At 40.7% G+C, this 21,159-nt stretch overlaps 1 protein-coding gene across 1 annotated transcript in view; it reads right to left on the bottom strand.

Moving 5' to 3' along the window:
- zeb1a (zinc finger E-box binding homeobox 1a) overlaps window positions 1-5,401 on the bottom strand; it is a 30,737-nt gene extending 25,336 nt beyond the window's left edge. The window contains exon 1 of the mRNA XM_048228253.1: window positions 5,229-5,401. Coding sequence (XP_048084210.1) covers window positions 5,229-5,286 — 58 coding nt within the window. The 5' untranslated portion in view covers window positions 5,287-5,401. The remainder of the gene's footprint in view (window positions 1-5,228) is intronic.
- Between the last annotated feature and the right edge of the window lie 15,758 nt (window positions 5,402-21,159).

Here is a 21,159-nt window from a genome sequence, read left to right as displayed (position 1 = left end):
TCCCCAAGGGGAAATTCAAGGTCTCAGTAGCATACAGACATCACACACAACATTCACTAACAGCAGAAAAAAAAAGTAATTAATAAAGTATATAATATCGAACTAAAAAAGTAAACAAAAGACGTAGAAAAAAACCACAGACACTGAGCTACCTCGACATGCTGCCACTCTTGTCGGCGCCGGAACAGGAAATCATGGTGTGATGAGTAGCTGCTTATAATGTAGGCACTCCATCCTCTAGTACTAGTATTGACAGATGTAGTGGTAACTCCTAGTTAAGGTCACACACATCACATCTACAGTGCTACACTCACACACACACACACAGCACTACACTCACACACACACACACTTACCCACCTACACACACACTCACCCACACACACACACACAAAACATACATCTACAGCACTACACTCACACACACACTTACCCACACACAGACACGCACTCACAAACCACAGTATATATCTATACAACTACACACACACACACCTACAGTACTACACACACTACAGTATATATCTATACAACTACACACACACACACACACACACACACACACACACCACAACACACATCTACAGTACTACACACACACACCATAGTATATATCTATACAACTACACACACACACACACAACAACATACATCTACAGTATTACACACACACACACACACACACACACACCACAGTATATATCTATACAACTACACACACACCACAACACACATCTACAGCAGGGTTTCCGTTGTACGGTAATTACCGGACATTGGCCGGAAAAAAAATGAAATGTCCGACAAAATTAAATCTCTCCGGTCAAATTGTCCGATTGAAATTGGCTAATAATCCCGTCCCCCTAACGCAATCTGAATTTGAGAACTAGAAATGCAATTCCGAGGAATTACACGAGGGGATGCAATCTGCTGGTTAGGGTGTTGGTGGGGCTGTTGAGCTTGCTGGTAGCTGGTTGGTAGGGTAATTGTGATACCTGCAAAGGTGCTTTTAGAGTAACCAAATTTGAATCTTGTGTGACATGGCATTCTTGAGACATCACACTCAAGGTGTTTTTGACCTTGACATTTGACCTTCAACCTCCAACATCAATTTACTTGAGTCCATAAAAACACTCGTACCAAATTTGAAGCATGTACATCAAGCCGTTCTGGAGATATAATGCTGAATGCATGAGATATGGCTGGGACTTTTATTTTGACACACAGGAAACACTTTAACAGGATGTGTAGTTCAGGTAGAGCTAGATTGTATGCTTAGAAACTGAGACAGTTGAATTTCTCACAGGTGACACCTGTGCCAGTGTTCTGATTACTTCTGACTACTTAACAAGCGCAGCTGATTATGACATCACAGCCCCCATTCAAGTCTATGGGGGAAAAATACACTTTTAATTACAAATATCTCAAAAAGTATAAACTTCTCAAAAATGAAAAACGGATAGGATGGTAAAGCCTTGGAAGATCTACGGAACGGTGTTTGAACCAAATTTGTACGTTAAGCGGTTTGGGCTGAATAGCGCCTAACATAGTTGGTTGGAAATTGGAAATTGCATTGCAACCAACAATGTTGCTAACTTAATTAGCAAATATGGTTTGGGGAAACGCACCCCTGAGTAACTACAGGCCTTTCCTTAAAAAGAACACTTAAAAAAGTTTTATAAATCAGCTAAATATCTTCCAGAAACAGTCCAAAAACAGTATTCTGATAGCCTTATAACAGTTATTATTCAGTATTCTGATATTTTTACAGTTTATAGCCTAATCCACTGCGCAGAAAAAACATGGAAATTGTGATTTAACAGAGGGAAATATCATAGCAAATAGCTTATGGCAATGACAGCTTTCAAAAACATTTATTTCACTCATCTCGGTGGAGTGAACGCTGAATGTGGGCTGTTGCGCAAAGAAACGTAAACCGAAAGCTAGTTTAGACATTAGGTTCCATACAGAACCGTTTAGGTACAGGACATTAGGTTCCATACAGAACCGTTTAGGTACAGGGCGTTAGGTTCCATACAGAACCGTTTAGGTATTAGGCTCCATACAGATGTGTACCGAATGTACCAAATGCAGTCTTTAACAGTAGTCACCAGCAGGCTTTTTTGCTTGCATACCATGTTTCAAATACTAGTTCTCTCATATTAAGTAGTGGACCATGTCAGTTAAATCAATTAACATCAAAAAACATGTGACACCTTTTCAAAATACTATTCTCATTGCACATCAACAATTTTGTTGGTGAATTTTAGATTAGCATTACCTACTTACTGTACTGAAAATTAACCGAACTGTGACTTCAAAACCGAGGTACACACCGAACCGTGATGTTTGTGTACCGTTACACCCCTAATACACACACACATACACCACAGAATACATCTACGAAACCACACACACACACACCAAAACATACATCTATCAAACAATACACACACAGACACACACCGTCTGCAATACAACACACACCAGACCATACATCTAAAAGAAGTGTGCTGCAGGTCAGTGATCTCCAAACCTCCCTGAACAGCTACAACCGCACAAGCAATCAGCATTTTATTACATTAATAAAGGCTATACTACTATCATCATCATCGTCGTTGTTGTTGTTGCTAATAATAATAATAATAATAATAATAATAAAAATGGCTACAAACAGCAACAAAACAAAAGTCAGAAAGATGTTTTTTGTGTGCGTGTGGTTTGATCCCTTCTCTGACACGGTGAATGTGTCTGTTGCGCTCTGGTTCGACTCCTGTGTTTGCAAACAGGGTTCTGTCATCAGTGTCAATCCAAACGCTCTGTAAACCAGCGGGCTGTAGCACCAACACTGCGCGCGGACGCTTTTCGTGCATCTGTCAGGGTTGGAGTTTTCTGGTGGTTATTTTTTTTATTGGGATAGTATAACACCTTTTGGAGGTGTTGCATCACCTAGAATACCTGGCCCCCGTCTCGGCACCGCGCGAGCGATCGTCTGCCCCGCCCCGCCCTTCCGTAGCGCATAGGCGGTCTCGAGCGGCCGCGAGGGCCGCTCGCTCAGCACGGCACGGTGAAATTACATAAACTAACCAGCTGACGGGAATCATAACGTTAGGCTGCCTGCTGAAACAGCACGAGTCATCTGTAACGCTAAAGTAGGTTACCGTTCTCTCTCGCAACCACCTTATGCGCGCTCACGTCGGCCGACTCGTATTCTTCCCCGTTATGTAGGCTATTACTAGGCTATTTATTTTTTGATCGCGAGGGGAATTGCTCCGGTGTAACAATCATAGAGGGGGACAAAAGGGGAATCTACACAGACGCACGCGCAAACACACAGACACACACACACACACATACACTCAAATACACACAGACGAAGTGTAGTCTGGGATAGGCTGACTAGCGAGATGAGAGGCACCACAAATCACAGCGAATAACGGTCTCTGGCTGAATACCTAGCCAGCACTCGCATGCCTGAAACGGAGCACCATATTTTCTCTCCTCTCTCGTTCGCTCTACCTGCGCAAGTGGCCATGGGCTTTGACGTCCGCGTGCTGCTTCTCGTCCCACTCCTCGCGGACTCTGCTTCGTGTTCTCGGTCCCACGGAGAGATCTAGTCCAGCGATATGGCCACGGCTATTCTTTGAGAAAGAGGACATTTGCTTCCGTTCCTGTCGCTGTCTCTCCTGATCAGGTAAACACTGACGGCTGCCGTGCGCTCGCGATTGGGCGGTTTGACGCTCAGACGCACGGCGTCAGCGCGTGCAGGAAAAGGTAGATCCTTTTCGTAGTCGGAGCTCACGTAAGGCGACACCAGGGCGTGTTATAGACCATCAATTGTGGGAGAAAGTGCTTTCTGCTCGAGAACAGTTCTTCAGAAAGTTTGACAACAGGTAGACCTAGGCTTTTGGTACTGGACAGCAACTGTCTTTCATGTCACTTAGTCCACAAATAGCCTAGACCGATTGTTTCAACACCACCAACAACAAAAGAGTAAGAATAAGAACAATAACAACCATAATAATAATATAATTGGTAGTATAGGCTATAATAATAGGCCTAGTTGTAAAGCAGTAATACAGTAGCCAGGCCAATATCAGGCTACTCTGGCCCAAAAATAGCTATTGTGTAGCCTACAAATACACGTTTGAGTGCGTGAGCGTGGGAGATTGACCCTTACATTGGTTGCAACATGTGAGCCACCCATAAGTCTATAAAGTGGTGAGTTTACAGTGTATAGGTGACTGGGGCGGATGAAGTTAGATTTGATTAAAGCAGACACTTTGTATAGGCCCAAGACCCGGTTTAATCGGGCTTCCTCGTTGCAAAGGAAGCAAAAGTTGCGAGAAAGTCCTTCCCCTTTTACTGGGCTACACCTGCTTAGCATCAGACACCCACTAAACAAATGCGCGAACTGGCGGCTAGGGACTCTGACGGCACCGATGCTGGTTTGTAGTTTAGCCTTCACACCAAGGAAGCAAGAAACGCGCCGATGCCTAAAAAGGAGAAAACTTGGCTAGTCATCGGGCCAGAAGAGGTCCCCAGCCTGTACTAGCGGCTAAGTGTACCCGTGTGCTTGTTTATAACAGGGGAGCAATCACGGAGTGTAGCCTAAGATTCATCTTTAATTAAGTTATTTCAGAGCCTGCTTCCCTGATGGAGCAAATACGATGGATTGCCACTCCTTCCTTTAGAATGAGCCTTGGAGGCGAGGCTTGGCATGAAACCCGCCAGCTAGTCTGTTGCCAAGCCATACTTATTATTAGTGAGAAACAAACAGAACGTGTACAAAGCATTTGGGTTAATGACGATGAGATGCTGTGGGTTTCTTTTTGTTCCTGCGAGTTTGTCTTAGATTGCCAATAAAGATGAGGTGTCAGATAAGGGGAAATATTGTGTAATCCACGGCAAAACAAACTGGTGTGCAGTCTACCAGATGACAACATCGACGAAGAGAGAAAACAAAAGCGACTCCCCCGTTTCAAGCAACTCTTTCCAGATAACGGTAAGGAGAAGCAGCACGAGCGCCTCCGGCGGTGGACAGAATACCAGGCCGGTAGAGCCGTATAACGGGACACCACCACACTGAAATTCACTCCGAAGTAGCCCACTGAAGTCGCAGCTTATAAAGAACTTCCAAAGTTGCCCAACAGCAACAAAAACACAATCTGGTGCCACTTTAGGACAGTTGTGAAGCGCTTGCTGTTTTCGGATGATTCTAGGCTACTTACCACCGTTCCGCCGCGGATTCGCTTGCTTTCGCCGTTTGCACCTGGGTCCCTCCGCCATGCTACCCGCGTTTAGTGCGATTCTCTGCCTGCATGGTGGCGACTCACTCGGCCGCTCTCTCTCTCGCTACCCCCTTCCTCCACTCGTCACCCCTCTCCAACCGCCCTCCCCTTCACCTGGTTTGCGACACTAGGCTACTTTACGACATCACCTTCTACCGCTGGAAACACCTCATGTGTTGAGTTGACAGCGCCCGCCCATTGCCACCTCTCCTCTTGCAGAGAAAGAGAGCCCAGCCCTCGCGTACACACACACACACCCACACCCCCACACACTGCTGTAGCGAGACCCGTCTTCTGTTAGAGCTCTACGCCGTGCCGGTGACAGGTAAAGTGCAGCAGGTAGGTTATGCCAAGCATATAATCGACATTCTAAAGTTTGGTTCCTCTGGCCTAACCCCGCCCATCCCCGGTGAGAACAAGGGAAAGCCGGTCATGTGGTTTGGGTTGTTCGCTAACCCTTTAGGGGACTTTCGCGCCTCAATCGAGGGGCTTACCGGAGATGTGCGGATGGATGTGCGGATGGATGCGCAGAGATCATGACCTAAAGAGGTGTTGCCTACATATAGCCAGGCTGTATTTATGGACTGTAATTATGCGGTAAACGCATGCAATACAGTGGCCAAGATTAAATCCTTCTCATTTAAGATGGCATAGTGACAATGAGGTTAGGTGGATTGGAGTTAGTTCGTGTACGCGTGTAGGCCTACCTGTTTTTATTTTTCACAAACATGAAACCAGACAATATAGAAAACATTTTGAATAAGACAATGGGGGGAAAAAACAAAAAGGAAAAAGTTTAAAGAACATTTTGTTTACGAAAATACAATAATGATTGCCTAACTAAAGAACTAAATGCATACAATAGCATCATTTTGAATAAAAGTCTGAAGCTTTTGGGAGTTTATTCATCTGGGCGCAATAGGTTAATCTTAATTCTTAAGCAATAGCCATGATGGTATAGTGGTTAGTGAGGGTTTTTATGAGAAGAAAGTGATTTAGAGAACACATAGTGGCAGCAATAAGATTCTCTTTATTGTCACTTCATGTGGTCTCCCATCCAGTTATTGACTTAGGGCATCACTGCTTAGCTTTTGATCAAGACTATGAACACAGGTAACACAGCGAGCCACAGACTTCAAAGACTATGTCTCCGATACGAAGCATTTGATAGATTTGTTTCACCCAGCTCTGAGGTGTCGGACTTGTTTCGAAGCTTCGAAACAATCCAGCACAATTGCTTCGAACGTTTCAGTGTTTCACATAGCCTCGCTTTGACCATCCCTAATAGGCGGCTATAAGGAACCGTTAGAATAGGCTGCTAAATGAAGCGTTAGAATAGGCAGCTATAAGGAACAGTTAGAATAGGCGGCTAAGGAACCCGTTAGAATTAAGGTTTTGCACCTACGTCATAATGTCATGTGACCGTTTGTTTACAACTAGAGTGGTAGGCAAGAATGGTAGGCAAGGCACTGCAGAGAGTGGTAGGCAAGCCTACAACAGTCGGGTTGCATAGGCTACACATAGTTACAAATAGCTTCAAAATTGAAATTTTAATATCAAATATTGACCGGGATGCCGACCACTTGTGTAGGCCCTAACAGTTGGTTTTACAATAAGAAGCAAAAGGCGACGAGCGACCGTTTAGCCTACCTATCCTCGTGGTTGTGGAGGATGATCGTTAGCAGCTGTGAAGTCTTATTCTCAAGATAGCCTAATGGTGTAGCCTACTGTCTCTAAGGCGTAGGCTAAAATACTACTATCTACAGTCATTCAAAATGAATTGCCAGAGATAGGCTATGAAGGGAAAAAGTGCAGCATTTTAAACATGGCAAGATTATTTTTACCGGAACAGTTTGTTCTAATTTGTCTCGTGAAATTCGTGCTTGTGGACATCAATCACCTATCTTCTGTCCTTCTATTTCTAGTTATCATGAGTGTCATTTGATTATATAATCACAACAAATGCTAATAAATGAAAACAGAATAGGCTTATGTGCTATAGGCTAACGTTACAGGTCAGGCTAACTCCCGTATGTCAAAATAAACTGATTTCATCCTAATTGTTTAGCGATCACACACAACAACTTAACACAGCAACCTCAAACACCACTGTTGAACCTAGGCTACTGCTTCAGTCATGTAAGAAATAAGCAGTTTATGAATTATCTTTACCCGTTTAATCAAGTCCACATGACCAAAATAACAACATATTTAAAGGCTGAGCTAGCATAACAGCCTAATATAGGCGATGCTGCTATGGATAACTAATAAAAAGTTTCATACAATTAATGAACTTTATCACTCACATTCTGAGTTTTTTTGGGTGGTTATATATCCATGCAGATCGTCTTCGAATAAGCCATCGCTGTTATATGATATATAATATGTTACAGGATTCATGACTAACGCCATTAATGTTACATGATGCTGACTGACTCTGGCTATAACAGTAGGCTACCGTTTTATCTGCTGAGTCTACTGCCTACCAAGACCTGTCGCTGTTCAGGTGAAGTTAAATTATCAAATATTGTGTTCAGAAGGAAGACATGTTCCTTTCTGGTCAAATTTCACAGCTTCTAAGAAAGGCTATTGTCTTCGTGTAAACCGAGTTTTGAACAGAGAAAAGAAGTTAGGCTACCATTAGGCTACATGCAGGTTCTCCTATAACGTTATCGATACAGATAAATGCACCAAATCAGGGCGATTTTAGCGAAACAACGTTCCTGTGACAGGCTATCAAATATTGAACAATGGGATAACGTTTCATCATCACCTTTATTGATGCCTGAAATGTTGACATTGCTGAAATACAGAGATGTAGCCTACTGAGGCAGCTGCAGACAACGATGTTCAATGGGTTCAACTTGTCCCTTGCCTACCAGCTGGATGTAAACAAAGCTATAGAACCTAGAATACGTCACATGAAAAACGTTAATAGGTGGCTATAAGGAACCGTTAGAATAGGCAGCTATAAGGAAGCGTTAGAATAGGCGGCTATAAGGAACCGTTAGAATAGGCAGCTATAAGGAACAGTTAGAATAGGTGGCTATAAGGAACCCATTAGAATAGGTGGCCAAGGAACATTTAGAATAGGTGGCTATAAGGAACCGTTATAATAGGCAGTATATGGGGTTGGCCTAGTGGCTATAAGGAACCGTTGTTCGGTTGGTTCTCGCAACTCGTAAACCTCGTCACCACCCCCTCTGTTTTAGTGAGGGTAAAACGAAATCGCTTAGCTTTAAAGGAGAACTTAGGAACCGTTAGAATAGGCAGCTATAAGGAACCCATTAGAATAGACGGCTAAGGAAGCGTTAGAATAGGCGGCTATAAGGAACCGTTAGAATAGGCAGCTGTAAGGAACAGTTAGAATAGGTGGCTATAAGGAACCCATTAGAATAGGTGGCCAAGGAACATTTAGAATAGGTGGCTATAAGGAACCGTTATAATAGCCAGTATATGGGGTTGGCCTAGTGGCTATAAGGAACCGTTGTTCGGTTGGTTCTCGCAACTTGTAAACCTCGTCACCACCCCCTCCGTTTTAGTGAGGGTAAAACGAAATCGCTTAGCTTTAAAGGAGAACTTGGCAACTATTTCAACATAATAAACCCGTTTAGAAATCATTTGGATGGTTAAATGACCTGTTCCGGTGAAAATGGTGACTTTTCCCGCTGCCCCTAGCGTCCCCAGGCGGAAAACCAACCTTGCAACATTGAGACTACCGTCCCGGAAAGAGAAGTGAGAAACAAGAAACTCGTTTTAAATCGTGTTTCTTACCTTGTAACATCCACATTGTCTGTTTTTGCTAGCTTGTAAACAAATCCATGTGCTTTATCGTTACCTTTTTCCAGTTTGAAATAGCATAATGCACAATTTCTCCAGCAGAGGGGGAAATTCTGCCAAGTTTCCCTTTAACAGAGTGATTACTGTAGTGCAGCCAGATGATATAATAAAGGGTAATATCCAGGCTTCCGCGAAAAATAGGGTTTTTTTAGGTTTAGGCAACAAGTGAGTAGTAGGGTGATAAGATTACTCTGAATAGCAGAAACATTTTTTATTTTACTGTCTATGGAGAAAAACGAGCGGGTCTTAAAGCCGTTGGACCTGGAAAGAGAATTATTAGCCCATTATTGCATCATGACTTAAAGGAACACGCCACCGTTTCATGAAATTGGGTTATTCACTGTTTCCCCTAGAGTTAGATAAGTGAGCAAAAGCATGTTTGTCTCCATACATGCATTCTCTTAGTCTGGCGGCGCCATGCTAGCTTAGTTTAGCATAGTGAATGGAATCTTTCATCGCCGGATAGCATGTCGTAGTAAAAGTAGTTGTCGTTTACCTGTTCACTAAACCCTCTGTGTGGTTGTTGTTGTTTAGCTGTGTGGTTGTTGTCGTTTACCTGTGTGGTTGTTGTTTACCTGTTCACTAAACCCTCTGTGAGGTTGTTGTTGTTTATCTGTTCACTAAACCCTCTGTGTGGTTGTTGTTGTTTACCTGTATGGTTGTTGTTGTTTACCTGTTCACGAAACCCTCTGAGGTCGTTGTTGTTTATCTGTTCACTAAACCCTCTGTGTGGTTGTTGTTGTTTACCTGTTCACTAAACCCTCTGTGTGGTTGTTGTTGTTTACCATCATTTAGTCGGTCATCTGCACCTCCATCACTGTCTGGTTTGGGTCAGCCACCAAACGGGACAGGGCCAGACTGCAACGGACAATTAGGGCTGCAGAGAGGATCATTGGAGCTGACCTTCCCTTCATCCAGGACCTGTACCGCTCCAGGGTCAGGAAAAGGGCAGCAAAAATCTCTGCAGACCCCTCACATCCTGGTCACAAACAGTTCAACCTCCTTCCCTCTGGTAGGCGATACAGGGCACTGTTCGCCAAAACCAGCAGACACAAAGACAGCTTCTTCCTCCAAGCAGTCACTCTGTTGAACGCTCAGAAATAGCCTAGCCTGGAAATATCCAGACTCTCGTACATTTCATTTGTACAGAGAGTCTGGCAGTTCTCGATAGGGAAACGTTTGCAACTAACTTTGAAATCATTGGTCCAGCCTTACCAATCATATTGATCAGAGATCCCTAACGTATACTTCCTACTTCGCCTAAACTTTACAAACTGACAATAAACAGCATCAACAGTCAGGAAACAATGCATGTGGGTCTGCCTTTGCTGTAAATAAATTTCTGCATTTTTCCAACTGCATTTTTTGACGTTTGCAAGCGTTATCACAATAAGTTTCGGTTTCGTCTTTGCATGACCTCATCGTCATCGTTCTCAGCCACGCTGATTGGACAGGTAAAGATTGGCCGGAGAAAACCCACAAATATACCGCAGACCCAGTCGACGTACTGAAGGGAAATTAAAATTGAGCGGAAGTACGTAGGAGGGCGGAGCCAGGCTAGAAATAGCCCCCACCCTTACACTGAACAAAGTCAATCAACACTGCACGGCGCAGGTGGAGTGGAAGTGGGCAGGAAGAGGGTGTAGGGGCTAGTGTCAGCTACTCCCTCCTGCTGAGGGGAAGGAGTGTTTTAACTGGGCCTATTTTGCCCTCTAGTGGCAGAGACTCGCCACAGCCCAAGGCTTCTCTCAGCGGCAAAAGAGATGTGTACTAAACTCCTTATATTATGTTTGGGATTGTTGTTGTTAAGTTTTTTTTTTTTTTGCTTTATCTTATTGTCTCATCTATTGTTGTTCAATTCTATCCACCATATTTCCTTTTATGTGTGTATGTAACTGAGCGTTGGCAATAATTGAACTGAATTGAATTGTTAGACAGAGAGAAGGCTCAGTCACAGAGAGAAGGCTCCATCACAGAGAGAAGGCTCAGTCACAGAGAGAAGCTCAGTCACAGAGAGAAGGCTCAAGGAGGCAGCCAGAGCAAAAGGGGTTTTGAGCAGGACGAGACACATTAGAGCCTTCGCACTGTAGCTCACCTCCTGGAGAATATGGCTCCCAGCTCACTGAGGAGAGGAGGAGGAGACAAGTGGTGAGGAGGAGAGACCAGCACTGAGGAGAGGAGGAGGAGATATCAGCACTGAGGAGAGGAGGAGATATCAGCACTGAGGAGATATTAGCACTGAGGAGAGGAGGAGAGACCAGCACTGAGGAGAGGAGAAGGAGATATCAGCACTGAGGAGAGGAGGAGGAGATATCAGCACTGAGGAGAGGAGGAGATATCAGCACTGAGGAGAGGAGGAGAGACCAGCACTGAGGAGAGGAGGAGGAGATATCAGCACTGAGGAGAGGAGGAGGAGATATCAGCACTGAGATATCAGCACTGAGGAGAGGAGGAGGATATCAGCACTGAGGAGGAGAGACCAGTCGTGAGGAAAATCTTCAGAATGGGTTAAATCTTGTTTCGTCAATCAGGAATGGCACTGACATGTGCAGTCAGGTGAAACCACTGGAAGTGAAATTAGACTGGACATAACGGACACTGTGTGTGTGTGTGTGTGTGTGTGTGTGTGTGATCACTGGACATAACAGACACTGTGTGTGTGTGTGTGTAAGCACTGGACATAACAGACACTGTGTGTCTGAGAACTGTCCCAATAACAGACATTTTGTGTGTGTAAGCACTGGTCAATATCCTAGAGTAATTAGCGTAGCTGTGCAGCAGGCCGGCGTTGTGAGGGGGCGTCACAACCTCACCCCCCCCCCACCCCAGATAGATAGATAGATACTTTATTGATGCCCAAGGGGAAATTCAAGACTAGTTATTTTATGTACAAAATAATAATTTGATTTGGAAAACGATTTAGGGGTTAAAAATGTCTGGATTTCTGCTTTAAAGCACTCCTGCGAGTTTATAGTCTAAATGGGGAGGGACATGTTTCAGCAATACACATCTGTCCGACCTCAATCACACGACCTCGATCACAAGAAAACCTGCTGTTACATTACATTACATTTGGCTGACGCTTTTTAACCAAAGCAACTTACATGGTAAACCATTTAAAATCTTTTAAAAAAAATTCCCCAACAATTCTAAAACAATGTAAAACAATTTAAAAGGTAGAGTATGATAAGAACAAGTTAGTGCTACGAGAGGAGATATTCTCTGAAGAGCTGGGTCTTCAGGAGTTTTTTGGATTTCACCTGATGACTGAGCGCGTTTACCTGTGAATGTAAATTCCAGGTATTAAAAAAAAAAAATATGTGTATAATAATAATAATAATAATAAATATATATAGCTGCAAGCAGCAATGAGGGGGCCAAGCAGGTAGCTCAGCAGGCCAGATTTGCCATGTAAATCAATGCCGTTGCATCAGACATATAGCATTAAGCAGTCACAGCAAGTTCCATGCCAAACAACCCAAGATTGGCTGAGTTACAAGGTCAAGTTTCACATCAAAACAACTGATTTCGTGTGGCTGAACCAGGGCTGAGTGTCACCGCCCCCTTCCCCAGCCAGCCCACCACCGCAATCGCCCCTGCCCGTCCCACCCCTGCACGCACGCATTAGAATGAACTGGATGGAACTTGCGGTCATCAGTTTCACATCAAAAATAAAAGATTGACTGAGATATGATCACACTTACTGTGATTTAAACATAGAGGTCAAATATTGACGTCATAGGGTGTGTTGAACTCGGCTTGGCCCAAGGATTCCAATGATTCCTCATTTTGACATTCGGGTCAACGAGTCAAAAGTTACGTCTGTGAACACACATCCAACTTTGGCCTGTTGTTGGCGCTAGAGCGTTTGAGGAGCCTGTAGAATTATTCTGGGGTATTCTTACTGTATTCTGATGTGTTCATATGTTACATCTGTGTGTAGTATACAACAGGGAGAAGTCCATATTATTGTACATAACTGTGCCTTAGGCCTGTGTGTAAATAATTAATTTCACCAAGCATGAAACTTGGTGAAATTAATTATTGGGCTGTCCCCAATCAGTGTGCCAAATTGTATAACTTTTAACTAGACGGTTCTATGGGCTGCCATTCTTCCATTGCAGAATAATGCACATCAGCAACTACTAGCCAAAATGCATTTTTGTCAATTACAGAGCCCCCTAGAGGTCAAAGGTCACCAAATTTTTTTAAGCGTCCTCCCAATGGGCTCAGAGGTGCATGTACTAAGTTTGGTTTTGATACATGAAAGTGTTGCTGAGATATGAGCTCACTTCCTGTTTGGCGGCTTCACCGTAAATTTCAATTGGCTGTTACGGGCTAATGCTTCTGTCAATTGTTCCAGAAAGCAATGCATTCATCAGGCATGGTCTGAAGATGGTCTCTGCCAATTTTGGTGAGGATCAGCTTAAATTTGTGACCTGCGAAAACTTCTTTGGGTTTTTGATTAAATCCAATATGGCGGCCGAATCAATTACATTGACATCACAAGTTGGCTTGGGTCGGCTTAAGGACCTTCAACAGTAGTACCAGACACCACTAGTGCGTTTTAATTCTAAGCACAACTGCTGCTAAAGGCCAAAAGGCATGTTTCTTAATTACAGCGCCCCCTAGAGGTCAAAGGTCACCAGATTTCTTGAGCATCCCCCTGATTGGGTCCTGAGTCCATGGACTAAGTTTGGTTATGATAGATGAATGGGTTGCTGAGATATGAGCTCACTTCCTGTTTGGCGGCTTCGCCACAAATTTCGATTGGCGAATTACGCGCGAACGGTTTTAGTTCCGAAGACAAAAAGCAATGCATTAATGAGGCATGGTCTGTAGATGATATATCTCAAGTTTGGTGTCGATCGGACAAAATTTGTGACCTCTGATATGTTTTAAGTGATTTTGATGAAATCCAAAATGGCGGAAAATGACGTCATAGGGTGCGTTGAACTCGGCTTGGTCCAAGGATTCCAACAGTACCTCATTTTTCAAAATCGGGTCAACAGGTCAAAAGTTATGTGCGTGAACGCACGTCCAACTTTGGCCTGTTGGTGGCGCTAGAGCGCTCAAGGTGCCGGCATGAAACTTGGTGAAATTAATCATTGGACTGTCCCCAATCGTTGTGCTAAATTTCACCACTTTTTACCAGACGGCGGAAGAAAGATGTTAAATAATAACTAGAGAATGTAATTCCAGGGAATTACGAGTGCATGAAAATGACGCTAGGACAGACATGGTGGTTGCACAGCTGAATAAAAGTTGATAGTTTAAAAGTAGACAGTTTAAAAGTTGAATATAGATTGGGAGTTGATCACACTAGTTGACTGAAAAGCCCAGGCTGTCAAACAGTTGTGGCAGAGGACACAATTGGCGGGAGTCATAGCTGATGACAACTGACAGTTGGATTGGTTCAAATATTTCATAGTTAATGTTAACTGACAGTTGGAATAGTTGAACAGTTAATTAGTTGGATAGTTTAAATGGTTAATTTATTTAATAGGGAATTATTGTAGTGGAGACTTTTATTTTGAAACAGTTGAACAGGATCTGTAGTCTTAAGAGAGCCAGATTGTATGCTTAAAGCCTGAGACAGACAGTTGCTGGAGGTGGCCGGAACCATATGGCTCTGGCCGGAACACTTGGCATAGGATTCTAAGTGCTCTATTGTGATGCCATAATCGCCAATGTGAAGTCTATGGGGAAATTTTAAATAGTTTTTAATTAATAGTTCAAAAAGTATAAAAGTTACAAATATGAAAAATACATTCCACACCTGTCCTAAGTAAGACCTACGTAACGCAGTTTGAATGAAGTTTCTACATTAAACGGTTGAAGCCGCATTAAACGCAGAAAAAGCGTTAGAAGAATAATAACTAGAGAATGTAATTCCAGGGAATTACGAGTGCATGAAAATGAAGCTAGGACAGACATAGCATAGCTTAATAAAAAGTTGATAGTTTAGACCTAGACAGTTTAAAAGTTGAAGTTTAATAGACAGATAGTTTAATGAATGTTGAAAGTTTAAAAGTTATATGTAGATAGTTTAAAGGTTGTTGACATACTGATAGTTTCATGCGTGTTGGTAGACAAAAAGTTTAAAGGCTCTATATAGGTAGATCGTTGACGATAACTGACAGTTGGATTGACTCTAATGTTTGCTAGCAGTTATGCTAACAAAGCTAATTATTTTGACCAAGTTACTTAGTTAACTTAGCTCATGTTTTCTAGCAGTTTTGAAAAAAATGCTAACTATGCTAACCATGTGACTTAGCTAACTTAGCTAGTCATTTTTAGCAGTTTTACTAAAAATGCTAACTATGTTAACCATATTAACATGCTAACTATGCTAACCATGTGACTCAGCTAACTTCGCTAATCATTTTTAGCAGTTTTGCTAAAATGTTAACAATGCTAATAATGCTAACTAGCTAGTGAGGACTTTTATTTTGAAAATGTTAAATTATTTGCTAGATGGATGAGGTTTAATATAGTTGGAATGACTGAACAGTTAAATAGGTGGATAGTTTCAAAGGTTAAATTATTTACTAGGTAGATGAGGTTTAATGTAGTTGGAATGACTTGAGCAGTTAAATAGGTGGATGGTTTAAAAGGTTAAATTATTTGCTAGGTAGATTATGTTTAATATAGTTGGAATGACTGAACTAGGTAGATGAGGTTTAATATAGTTGGAATGACTGAACTAGGTAGATGAGGTTTAATATAGTTGGAATGACTGAACAGTTTCTCAGGCTTATAGCATAGAATGAGAGACTGTATGCTTAAAGCCTGAGAAACTGACAGTTGATGCAGGTGGCCTGGCCACCTGGCACAATATTCTAATTGCTATGATGTCATAAAGCCTGAGAAACTCTCAGTTGATCCAGGTGGCCTGGCCAGAGCCATATATGGTGATCCAGGTGGCCTGAACACCTGGCATAGGATTCTAATTGCTATTGTGATGTCATAATCTAATGTTAAGTCAATGGGGAAATTTTAGTAGTTTTTAATTAATAGTTTAAAAAGTATAAAAGTTACAAAAGTTGAAAAATACATAGCTGAAGTCACATAAGTAAGACCCACGCATAACGAAGTTTGAATGATGTTTCTAATGCTAAACAGTTGAAGCTGTATTAAACGCACAAAAAGCCGTTAGAAGAAGAATAATAAGAAGAATTCGGATAACAGTAGAGTGCATTTTCATGCACTCTAACTCCAAAAAAATTCATTCCAGGGAATTACCAGTGCATGAAAATGCAAAACATATGGTGTGAAATATATTGTTAAAACAGATGATGTGCTAATTGGCAACCAACATGATGAGGTTTAATATAGTTCAAATGACTGAACTAGGTAGATGAGGTTTAATATAGTTGGAATGACTGAACAGTTAAATAGGTGGATAGTTTAAAAAGGTTAAATTATTTGCTAGGTAGACAAAGTTTAATATAGTTGGAATGACTGGACAGTTAAATAGGTGGATAGTTTAAATGGTTAAATTATTTGCTAGGTAGATGAGGTTTAATATAGTTGGAATGACTGAACTAGGTAGATGAGGTTTAATATAGTTGGAATGACTGAACGGTTAAATAGGTGGATAGTGTAAAAGGTTAAATTATTTGCTAGGTAGATGAGGTTTAATATAGTTGGACTGACTGAACAGTCAAATAGGTGGATAGTTTAAAAGGTTAGCCTGAGAAACTGATAGGGTGCAGGTGGCCTGGCCACCTGGCCTAGGATTCTAATTCTAACGACAGTCTTAATAGAGCCATATTGTATGCTTAAAGCCTGAGACAGAGTATATAGTTTTAAAGTTAAATGTAGATAGTGTAATGGATGTTGATAGACAGAAAGTTGAATGGATGTTGATAGGCAGATTGTTTAATGGATGTTGATGGATAGTTTAATGGGTGGATGAGTGAATGGTTTGAAGAGGATGAATGGATAGAAAGTTGGATGAAATGTGTCTTATATCCTTGTAGAATGGAGAAACACAGAGAGAGTTGGTCTAGTTCAGTAGAAAGCAGTTGATATAGGTGCAATCAGTTGAACTGATTCTTTGATGGGGCCTAGATGAGCAGCTGGAAGATGATACAGGTGCAAATCAAGTTAATTAGTCCATTGTGATGTCATCAGCCCATGTTAAGTCTATGGGGAAATTTTGAGTAGTTTTTAATTAATAGTTTAAAAAGTATAGTTACAAAGCTGAAAAATACAAAGCCCACATGTCCTAAGTAAGACCCTCGTAACATAGTTTGAATGAAGTTTCTAATGCTAAACGGTTGAAGCTGCATTAACTGCGTTAGAAAAATAAGAAGAACTAGAAAAGCATTTCCTGAAGGAAATACAGTGCATGAAAATGCAAAAAATATGATGTAAAATATCATACAGAGTAAAAACAAACTATATTGGTTGCTAGGTAGATGAGGTTTAATATAGTTGGAATGACTGAACAGTTAAATAGGTGGATAGTTTATATAGTTAAATGATTTGATTGGTAGATAAGGTTTTGCTAAAAATGCTAACTAGCATGTTAACATGCCAACCATGTTACTTAGCTTACTTAGCTAATCATTTTTAGCAGTTATGCTAACTATGCTAACTAACATGTTAACTATGCTAACCATGTTACTTAGCTAACTTAGCTAATAATTTTTAGCAGTTATGTTTTGCTAAAAATGCTAACAATGCTAATAATGTTAGCAATGCTAACATGCTAACCATGCTAACTAGCTACAGTGGGTAGGAGTCATAGTTGATGACAAGTAACAGTTACAATGGCTGAACAGTTAAAAAGTTCAGTAGTTTAAAGGGTTAAATTGTTTAACAGTGAAATATTGTAGTGAGGACTTTTATTTTGAAACAGTTTTTGGCAGAGGAAGCAGTTGAATAGGGTGTAGTCTTAATAGGGCCAGTTTGTATGCTTAAAGCCTGAGAATGGCAGTTGGGACAGGTGGCCTGAACACCTGCCATAGGATTCTAATTGCTTAACGGCTCTATTGTGATGTCATCAGCCCATGTTAAAATACATAGCACCCATGTCCTAAGTAAGACCTACGTAACATAGTTTGAATGAAGTTTCTACGTTAAACGGTTGAAGCTGCATTAAGTGCGTTAGAAGAATAATAATAATAAAATGTCTTGGAAAAACAGTACAGTGCATTTTCATGCACTGTAATAAGAATAAGAAGAAGCAGCCTAGGAAGAACAGTACAGTGCATTTTCATGCACTGTAATAATAATAAGAAGAAGCCTACGAAGAACAGTACAGTGCATTTTCATGCACTGTAACTAGAAATGCAATTCAAAGGAATTACCAGTGCATGAAAATGCTAAAGTTGTGATGTAAAATATCATACAGAGTAAAAACAAACTATATTGGTTGCTTGGTAGATGAGGTTTAATATAGTTGGAATGACTGAACAGTTAAATAGGTAGATAGTTTAAGGTTAAATTATTTATTGGTAGATAAGGTTTTGCTAAAAATGCTAACTAGCATGTTAACATGCCAACCATGTTACTTGGCTCTTAGCTAATTTTTTAGCAGTTATGCTAACTATGCTAACTAACATGTTAACTATGCTAACCATGTTACTTAGCTAATTTAGCTAATAATTTTTAGCAGTTATGTTTTTTTGCAAAAATCTGCTAACAATCTCTAATAATGTTAGCAATGCTAACATGGCCAACCATGCTAACTAGCTACAGTGGGTAGGAGTCATAGTTGATGACAGTAACAGTTACAATGGAACAGTTAAAAGTTCAGTAGTTTAAAGGGGTTAAATTGTTTAACAGTGAAATATTGTAGTGTGAGGACTTTTTATTTTTGAAACAGTTTTTTGGCAGAGGGAAGCAGTTGAATAGGTGTAGTCTTAATAGGGCCAGTTTGTATGCTTAAAGCCTGAGAATGGCAGTTGGGACAGGTGGCCTGAACACCTGCCATAGGGATTCTAATTGCTTAACGGCTCTATTGTGATGTCATCAGCCCATGTTAAAATACATAGCACCCATGTCCTAAGTAAGACCTACGTAACATAGTTTGAATGAAGTTTCTCGTTAAGCGGTTGAAGCTGCATTAAATGCGTAGAAGAATAATAATAATAAAATGTCTTGAAAAAAAAAACAGTACAGTGCATTTTCATGCACTGTAATAAGAATAAGAAGAAGCAGCCTAGGAAGAACAGTACAGTGCATTTTCATGCACTGTAATAATAATAAGAAGAAGCCTACGAAGAACAGTACAGTGCATTTTCATGCACTGTAACTAGAAATGCAATTCAAAGGAATTACCAGTGCATGAAAATGCTAAAGTTGTGATGTAAAATATCATACAGAGTAAAAACAAACTATATTGGTTGCTTGGTAGATGAGGTTTAATATAGTTGGAATGACTGAACAGTTAAATAGATAGGTAGATAGTGTAAGGTTAAATTATTTAGGTAGATAGTTGACGATAACTGACAGTTGGAATGGCTCTAATGTTTTCTAGCAGTTATGCTAACTATGTTAACAAAGATAATAATGCTAACCAAGTTACTTAACTTACTTAATTTAGCTAATGTTTTCTAGCAGTTTTTTTTATGTTAATAATGCTAATGCTGTTAACTATGTTAACAATGCTAACTATGTAACTTAGCTAATCATTTATAACAGTTATGCTAAAATATTAAGAATGCTAACATGCTAGCGATTCATTTTTAGCAGTTATACTAACAATGCTAACTATGCTAACCATGTGACTTAGCTATTCATTTTTAGCAGTTATACTAACAATGTTAACTATGCTAACCATATTACTTACCTAACTTAGCTAATGTTTTCTAATAGTTTAGTCAAAACTATAATGATAACTATGCTAACAATGCTAACTAACATGCTAACAATGTTAACTATGCTAACCATGTCACTTAGCTAACTTAGCTTATCATTTTTAGTAGTTATGCTAACGATGCTAACCATGTAACTTAGCTAACCTAGCTAATCATTTTTAGCAGTTATGCTAACTAGCATGCTAACAATGTTAACATGTTAACTATGCTAACCATGTGACTTAGCTAACCTAGCTAATCATTTTTAACAGTTATGCTAACTAGCATGCTAATATGCTAACCATGTTACTTAGCTAACTTAACTAATCATTTTTAGCAGTTTTGTTGAAAATGCTAACTATGCTAACCATGCTAACTAGCTACAGTGGGTAGGAGTCATAGTTGATGAAAAGTAACAGTTACAATGGCTGAACAGTTGAAAAGTTCAGTAGTTTAAAGGGTTAAATTGTTTAACAGTGAAATATTGTAGTGAGGACTTTTATTTTGAAACAGTTTTTGGAGAGGAAGCAGTTGAAGCAGAGGAAGCAGTTGAACAGGATGTGTAGTCTTAATAAGGCCAGTTTGTATGCTTAAAGCCTAAGACTGGCAGTTGATCCAGGTGGCCTGAACACCTGCCATAGGATTCTAATTGCTTAACAGCCGTATTATGATGTCACAATCAGCAATGTTAAGTCTATGGGGATTTTTAAAAAGTTTTTCTTTAATAGTTTAAAAAGTATAAAACTTTCAAAGTTGAAAAGACATAGCAGCTTGGTCCGTTTGAAGACCTACGTTACAAAGTTTGAACAAAGTTTCTAAGTTAAACTGTTCAAGAGAAATTGCGTACGGAAAAAGTGGTAAGCGGAATAATAATAAGAAGTTGTTGATGTTGTTGCCTTGGAAGAACAGTACAGTGCATTTTCATTCACTGTAATAAGAAGTTGTTGTTGTTGCCTAGGAAGAACAGTACAGTGCATTTTCATGCACTGTAATAAGAAGAAATCGGATAACAGTAGATTGCATTTTCATGCACTCTAATAATAAGAAATCATAGAAACACAATGGGTGCCTTCGCAGCTTCGCTGCTTGGCCCCCAATAATATGTGTGTGCATCTTGTGTGTAAGCACTGGGCATAACAGACACTGTATGTGTTTGTGCGTGTGTGTGTGTGTGTACGTGTTTGTGTGTGTGTGAAAAAGAGCATTGGACAGACACTTAG

The sequence above is a fragment of the Alosa alosa genome, chromosome 19 (assembly GCF_017589495.1).
Source record: "Alosa alosa isolate M-15738 ecotype Scorff River chromosome 19, AALO_Geno_1.1, whole genome shotgun sequence".
In the NCBI taxonomy this organism is placed as follows: Eukaryota; Metazoa; Chordata; class Actinopteri; order Clupeiformes; family Clupeidae; genus Alosa; species Alosa alosa.
This window is presented reverse-complemented; position numbering and strand designations above follow the sequence as displayed.